At 43.5% G+C, this 8,482-nt stretch overlaps 1 protein-coding gene across 1 annotated transcript in view; it reads right to left on the minus strand.

The window, feature by feature from the left end:
• RND3 (Rho family GTPase 3) overlaps positions 1-8,184 on the minus strand; it is a 29,182-nt gene extending 20,998 nt beyond the window's left edge. The window contains exons 1-2 of the mRNA XM_075829272.1: positions 7,791-8,184; positions 7,269-7,356 (exon numbers count right to left, since the gene is read on the minus strand). Coding sequence (XP_075685387.1) covers positions 7,269-7,356; positions 7,791-7,940 — 238 coding nt within the window. The 5' untranslated portion in view covers positions 7,941-8,184. The remainder of the gene's footprint in view (positions 1-7,268; positions 7,357-7,790) is intronic.
• Positions 8,185-8,482: the final 298 nt, after the last annotated feature.

An 8,482-nucleotide genomic window follows, 5' to 3' on the forward strand; every position in this document is an offset into this window, starting at 1 on the left:
ATTTACTAAACAGACATGTCAGGAGAGGGGACAGGTCCTCTTTAAAGACCTAATATGCAGTGGTTTACAATCTGTGGCTCGCTATTTGCTGTCAGGGCATGCTGGGAATGGCAGTTTTGCAACAGCTGGAGAGCCACAGGTTGGAGACCACTGACGTACCCTATGGTAAGAAGCAGTAGTTATCATTATATTTCTTTTTTATTATACACAGCTCCAGATATTACAGTTGTGCCAACTAAGTGCGGTAGCAGCTGCTGGACGTCAGATAATAATGCGCCTGGCACAGTCATGTAAACTTTCCAGCTCAGGCCTTGGCACTAGGATAGATGCTGCAGGTTACAACTACAGAAATGCTCTGAATTTACTGCGGTTTTCATGCATTTGCCAGGAACACGACTGCTGGACAAGGTGACTGCGGTTAGTCACGACCTAATCCGATTATGTAACAATTCTGATGCATTTTTTTAAAACATTTTTTTTTACAGAAAGGAAGTTATTCTGTGCCGCTAACAATACATACAAGAAAAGGATAGGTACTGAGCATTATAGCCAGAGAAGTGGTACCGTGCACAAGTCCACGCAACAAAGCTGAAAGAAGAAATACTGCGGAATAAGAAGGGGAGGATCATTTACTGTGAACTCAGGAAAGAACAAAAAATTACCAATAGACCACCATCGAAAAGTTGTGTTGTGTAATGAATGGTCACAATGGAAACCAAAGAACGACATTCAAGATTACATATATTTCCTTTTAGGAATGTATTCACACAGTACAGCTCCAAGGACAGGCTAATTTTACCCCCAAGGTCTCAGAGCAATAAAGGCTTAACATATATCATACAACGTAGGCCTTAGGGTATGTTCACACGGCCTATTTTCGGCTGTTTACGCCCGAAAAACCGGAAGCAGAACGCCTCCAAACACCTGCCCATTGGTTTCAATGGAAAAACAGCGTTCTGTTCCGACTAAGCGTTTTTCGCTGCGTTTTTTTGCGCGTAAAAAGACGGCCGCGAAAAAGAAGAAGTGCAGGACACTTCTTGGGATGTTTTTGGAGCCGTTTTCCATAGACTGTTGAAAAAAGCTCTAAAACCGGCCGTTAAAAAAACGCTGTGAAAATCGCGACTGGCACAAAAAAACGTCTGAAAATCAGGAGCGGTTTTCTCTTGAAAACAGCTCCGTATTTTGAGACGTTTTTGACTCTCCATGTGAACATACCCTTACGCACAGAATTTGGTGCACAAAATCCGCAGGTAAAACCACACCTTAAGCCCCATGCACACGTTTGTATTTTTTATCAGTAAATACAGACCCATTCAATTTTCCGTATTTACACTTTTCCGTAAAAACGATCCGTAAAACATAGAACATGTCCTATTCTTGTACGTAATTACAGCACAGACTCCCAAAGAAGTCCATGGGCGCTTCAGTAATTATGGACGGCTACAGAGTTGCACCCGTAGCCATCCGTAATTACGCCAGGTTTGCAGATGTTGTATATTATTTGTAGTTTTCTTCTTTTTGTGGATCCATAAATACGGATGCACTACGGACAGTATTTGCTGATGCCGTTCCGTATAGGCGGATGAGTTACGGATGACTATAAAATGACTACGGATCCGTATTTCCAGAGAGAATTTACGGATGGATGAAATCTAAAGTTGTATGCATGGGGCCGTGCCCGTAATCACGGACTGCGATTGCGGGCACGGCCAGCCGCCGATGGCCGCAGACAGATGCCTGCATTTTTGGCCCGTGCTCCCATACGAGGTATAGGAGCATGGACATGAAAAAGCAAAAGATAGCACGTACTATCTTTTTCGCTACACTTCTACGGCACAGACACCTTACCGTAAATAAACAGGAAGGTGTCCGTGGACAATAGAATTGAATGAATCCGCAATTGCGGACCATAATTGTGGCACGCAATTACGGATGATTTTTACGGTCGTGTCCATGGGGCCTTATAGTGCATTTTTTTATGAATATTTAGGTGCGGTTTGTATGTTTTGGTGCAGAAATAGGTATTTTTATGCTGCAGATTTTGGTGCGGTTTCTTTAAATCTAGTCAGATTCAATTCGCAAGCAGCAACGCAAGATAAATTGACATGCTGTGGATTTTAAAATACGCACCGCAAGTCAATTTACGTGCAGAAAAAAACGCAACGTGATGAGATTTCTTGAAATCTCATTTACTCTGCTGGTACTGTACGACGCTGTGGATTTGCCGCACACAAATACGCGTGGCAAATCTGCATCGAGTAAATTTGGCCTTGTGTTGTGCCCTAGATGGCCACCATGTTCTCCCACAGCTTGTCCTGGCCCCAATCCTCAACCAGGTCGGCACAATTCTGTGTGGTTAAAGATCTGGAACAGTATTAAACCCCACAAGCAGGGGCAGATTGACCATTTACACATTAGGGCGGTGCCCACCGGTCCATGGCTCCTTAGGGGTCCCAAAACCTTTTATTCCTGGGGGGGCTCAGATCACTTTCAATCCTTACACCACAAGTTATACGGAATGTTTTAAAGCACAGAGAGAAGATTATTTCTCTATCTCAATAATGATGTTCATCTACCAAGAAAGAAGACCTCCAAGACCCTAGGAGAACCTCTACACCAACAATAAATAGTTTATCTATAAACTTACCAGTCTACTATTTGAGAAAGCATTCCTAACAGACTAATACATTCATTATACATTATCCCTAGGAGGTTGTCACAGACCCACCCCTTAGCAGGCTAAGCCCCACCCCTAAAAAAAAAAAGCCATCAGAACACAGAAATTAGGGAAATAAATTGACTTTTATTCTGTTATCGTAATATATACACAACTAAGTCCAAATTTTTGGGTGGAGACAAATTTTAACAAGGAAACGATGCCAAGAAAGTTGCTTTAAATGTGGTTGAGTAAATTTTATACAGGGCGCTCCAAATTAAAAAAAGAAAAAAACTAATCCGGAAGATCTTAACTTCTATGTATGTGGCCTAATCAATGCCATACATGTATAATTGTTAACACAATCCTTGGCAGAAAGATAAATACACAGTAACCACAAGAGAAATCCGGCTCTAAAAGGCTACAATGGGTAAAAACTGGTTTGGGCGGTTGCTTGGCAGAAGGTGCAGCAGTTCCAAGGCAGACATGCTCCAGTGAAGACCTACAGTCACTATATTACAGAAGGACCGATGGTGGCGTATATTGATGATCTGCACCAGCCGAAGAAGATGCCAACACTGGCATAAGGACCTCTAGGGGAGGACTGACAGGAAACTTTTTGTTTCCCTGATTTTAGTTAGAATATTCATAATCCAGCAAATCTGATAATCCGGCAATATAATGTGGAATTTCACAAAACCAGATGCAGAAGACGGAGTATAGTGAACCAGTTAGAAAATTCCTGAATTTTTGATTTGGGCTTTGTTGCTAATGTTTTTTTGTTTTAGGCTGGGTTCACACGACCATGTTACGTCCGTAATGTACGGAACGTATTTTGGCCGGAAGACCCGGACCGAACACACTGCAGGGGGCCGGGCTCCTAGCATCATAGTGATGTACGACGCTAGGAGTCCCTGCCTCTGCGTGGAACTACTGTCCCGTACTGTAATCATGATTACAGTACGGGCCAGTTGTCCTGCAGCGAGGCAGGGACTCCTAGCATCGTACATCACTATGATGCTAGGAGCCCGGCCCCCTGCACTGTGTTTGGTCCGGGTCTTCCGGCCGAAATACGTTCCGTACATTACGGACGTAACATGGTCGTGTGAACCCAGCCTTATACGTTTCTAGATCTGTCCAATAATCCAGCATATTTTATAATAATACAGCACCTATTCGGTCCCATTGATGCCAGATTATAGGGATTTTACAGCATAATCTAATAGGAACACAGATAAAATATCAAGACAAGGAGGCGAGAGAAGCCACAAGTCAGAACATGAGGGATTTTCCCAATTCCACTTCCTCCCCATGGTCTTTTGCCTGGGATCAGCTTTCAAGAGCCTGGACGGAGACTCAGGAACTTCCCCACCCCCTCTATCCCCTGAGGTCAGTTTACAAGGGCTGCACAGGAAACCCTTATGTCCTTGATGCTGCAGACCCCCTCCCTTTTCCCTACAATGTGCCTAGCAGGTCATCAAAGGTCATCCCCCATTTGTCATCATCGTTCTTCTTGTAACCCATCTACTTTACGGCGCTGGAATGCTCAAACACTGTGGAAAGGTGATATCTATATTCTGGTCTGAGTGATGGTTAAATAAAAAACAAAAATATTCATATATGGGAAAATTCCTTTAAAATTCTGTGGGACAGATGCCGGATTATAAAGAATTGCGCATTAACAGATGGACAAATAAATTAATAGAAATTACTTTACAATGGAATTTCAATTTTATTTGTGAAAATAAAAGGTTTGTTATTTAAAGGGGTTTTCCGAGATCGTAAAAAAATCTTGCCAGGGTGGAGGAAAGGCTATAAAACAACACTCAAAAGAGCCATTACTCACCTGATAAACCTGGCGTTCCAACGCAGCCGCTCTGGTGCTGCCCGCCACTCTTTATCTACAGTCCTGCAGCGATGATGTGCCTGTATAACCACGTGATCGCTTCAGCCAATCACAGGATATGGCATGAGAGCACTGATTGGCGGGGCACAGCACTACGGCGCTACAACGCCGGGGGATTTATCAGGTTTTGTTTTATGGCATTTTTCTCTCTTGGCCAGATTTTTGCCAATGATGATTGAAAAGGGCCTAAACTACCAAATTCAAAGGGACCTTGGCAGCAAATCCTTCATCACGAGGGACCGATATATGGTGTTTGTCACAAGTTTAGCACCGGTTAAAATTAAAGCATACAGCCGGATGTGGGAATAACTAGTCAACCCTAAAATTGAATGGTAAACATCAGGTCACACTGTACCAGCATATCTCCAACCTCACAGTCAGCAGACCAGAGGCCTGAAATCTAAGGAATTTCAACTATTTCCATAGGAGCTGCTACATTCCTCCTACCTACAGCAGCTAGTATGGGACACACGACTGTATGGTATGGACTATAGGGTTTACGTGCAGAGCAATGGGGTAAGAAATATACAAAACCCAAAAAAGAGAAAAAGAAAAAAAAGGAGCTCATGTGTGTGGAGGCTTTACCACCGGTAACACGTAAATTCTGTCCAGGTTGTACAATATATCTAGTAGGTAAAACTAGGACGTCTACAGGCAGTACAACATTCAGCCACTAATGTAGACCACCCAGTAGACTATGGGCCATTTTGGACAACCTCTTCTCATATGGTGGGACTGCATGCCAGAAGCTGATCTAGCAAAAAAAAAAAAAAAACTATGCTTTGATCTTATGAGATTTGGGCCAAGTTTGGAAAATATCTATGTGATCAATCTGATCCTTCTCTTTCCTCATGAAAGAGGACAGGTTCTGGATGGTGGACACTGCCAGGCTTTCCTTCACCCATAGGACAAAGGTTCAGTCCCCTGCCCCCATCCCTGTATCTAAATATAATGACCTAGGCATAGTGGCTTGTTGGCACCCACCTGGCACCTGGAGCACATGCCCCGTAGCCCCTGCTTAGCTCATGCTCCAGTGTATATAGATGGTTGGATGCCTCACTGACCATCAGTATTAGACATCTGCCCGTCCGTGGCCACATTGAACAATATTGGCACACGTCTGTTGTCCCAATGACTCTACCATCTATCTGCCTTGACCAACATCGGTCGGATCGAGCAGATGTCGATTGGAAATGGACACCTTCTTAAACCAATACATGCCATCAACTCGTAAACAGCTGGTACAATCACGTAAATAGCAGCTTGTGTGGGCAATCTTACAGAAACTGAGAAAACGCACACATACACACACATATGGCACGTGTTAGGTTCTTGACAATATACGTTACAGTTTCTTGATACTATATTAGTGTTAATATTACAAGGAGCGCAGTCGTAGTAAGATTTTCCCTATCTATTCCAGTCTCCATTGTACTGTATCTTCCGGTTCCATTGCTAGGATAGGCTCAATTTATCTTCCTTAGAAGAAAGCGCTACGGAATGTATTTATGCTACCTAAAGGAGGACAATAAATCATTTGGCTGGATATCAAATAAAGATCATAAACGTAAACATAAAAGAGTAGCACAACAACAATATGAAAACCCAAAATCATGACAAAAAAGACCCCATTATTCTGCAGTGCTGGTCAATGGGACGTAAAATAAGGCTGCACTGATAACTTTATGATACCGCAGCAGACATGATGAATGGCTATGACAATGGTCATTAGTTTGATGTGTCCGGCAGCTGCCTAGATGGCATTTTAAGACGGTCTGATGAACCTGCTTAGACGCCTATATAATCAAATTACAGGCCCATTATAACTCAATGTCACCTTTAAAGATCGGCTACTCCGGACTGGGGAAACTTTCATCCTACAAACGCGTTACAGTAACGGTATCAGAGGAAAGACGATCTGTGTGAAATATTTGAGGTCGGGAGTCAGAGCGTACCACCTTCTCGTTACTCCCGGGCACGATCACAAAAACGAAACGGGCATTTTATATGTGATATATAACAGTCCAGCATATTACGGCGCCGAAGCACGCAAGTAATATTATACGTTATATCGTAACATATTGGCCGATAATGGTCACTGGAGGCCTCGGTTTCCTATATTGACACGGTAAGATTTTATACAATCGCCGAGCAGTGATTATACAGAATAGACCGAGGCAAATCAGCCCGGGTATATGGAATAGACATAGAGAAAGCACTGCACCAGTTGATTTGGAAAAATGCCCGCCTGGCACCAGAGAAACTGACAGCCGGATGAAGACAGAGCGGTGTGACTCTCAGAGGCAATTGTCCCCAGCGGAGTTGCGACTTTAATTATATGACCCTAGCGGGGGAGGCTATTCTGTCATCACCGGAGTCGAGGAGTACTGCAGGGAAAGGACGGGCAATCACGCCAGCTCCACATGAGATTCTACTCCTGCTTCTTGTAGGATGGGACCCCACGTTGGGCCTCGTGATCTGTATCCCCATTTTGAGGACAGTCTTATAGATGGCTAAGGAGCCTCCTCCTCCCTCAATAATCAAATCCTGAAATATATGTTCCTTTACAACACGGTGGGCATAAAGGATTCCCCCCGAACTGCACAGTTACATGAAACGAAGTCGTCCCCCCTCCGGTTCTATAGCAACCACCCAATGAACATCGCATAAAGCCGTACGTTGAACATTAAATGAAGGTTTTCTTACCGGATGTATCCCATAGACTCAGTTCTATCCTCTGGGTGTCAATTTCAAAACTGGCCGTGTAATTCTCAAATACGGTGGGAACGTAATTCTAAACGGAAAGACAAAAATGAGGTTATCTCTATGGTCATATATAGATGGCGGTAACGTTACGTAGCGTACACAAACTTAAAAACGGAACTACATAGAGGAAAACGATCGAAACCTTAACATTGCAGCCATATAAACCGCAACCGATTCCCTATATAAATGATACATAATAAATAGTTCGATAAAACAGAAAAAAAATAATTGCATAAACGGATGCAGAAAAGTGAAACTTGCAACTAAATGCGTCTTTCTAACCCACAGAGCTTGCAATCTTTATGCAATAATCGCGGTAACTAATATTCTCAGGTCCGGCAAGAGAATTGCAGTAATAATATACCCCTGAGAACAGATGGGTGTGAGAGATTAGTGCTTAGTGGGGGCTTGTTAACCCCTGAGTAGCTGGATAAGCCGTGCTATGCTGATGCAGGGACTTACCTCAGGGAAGGAGTCCTTTGCAAAGACATGCAATAAAGCGGTTTTCCCACACTGGCTGTCTCCCACTACCACAATTTTGCATTTAACATTTTGGTTGGGATCCATCATAGATTTGCTAGACAGTTTCTGGCTGCTTCTTCTCTCCTTCATTGATGTGAACTTATTCCTCTTTTGCAGATACAATAGAAGTTATGCAGATAGGGGCAGCTTGTTCCTAGCAATCCCCTCCAGCTGTTGTATCCTCCCAGAGCAGAGCTGTGTTACCACATCCAATAGAGAGGTGACTGAGCTTTGTTTCACTACTCCTGGCTGTTTTATGTGTCCAGCCTCCTGCACTATCCTTATGTCACAGATCCACCCTCTTCCATTGTAGGAAGCCTGCTGTATGAACACTGTGCTGCAGCCTCCCACTACTGCCTTGTATCCAGCGCGCCATCTAGTGGTCAGCAATGTAAGGACATGATGGGAGAGTTGTAAAGAGTCCTCTTGGACGTTCATTTTCTTGTAGCTATGGCTACTTTACAGCAATAGGCGAGTGAATAAACCAAAATGAGTAGAAACCAATGAAAGAGGGTCAAGCATAGAGAATACAGCTTAAAAAGAGATATTTTCTGGAACAATTTGATGTGTAGAGCAGTGGCGTAACTACCGCTATAGAAGCCGTAGTGGCTGCTACGGGGCCCGCAGCATGA

The sequence above is a fragment of the Rhinoderma darwinii genome, chromosome 6 (genome assembly GCF_050947455.1).
Source record: "Rhinoderma darwinii isolate aRhiDar2 chromosome 6, aRhiDar2.hap1, whole genome shotgun sequence".
Classification (NCBI taxonomy): domain Eukaryota; kingdom Metazoa; phylum Chordata; class Amphibia; order Anura; family Rhinodermatidae; genus Rhinoderma; species Rhinoderma darwinii.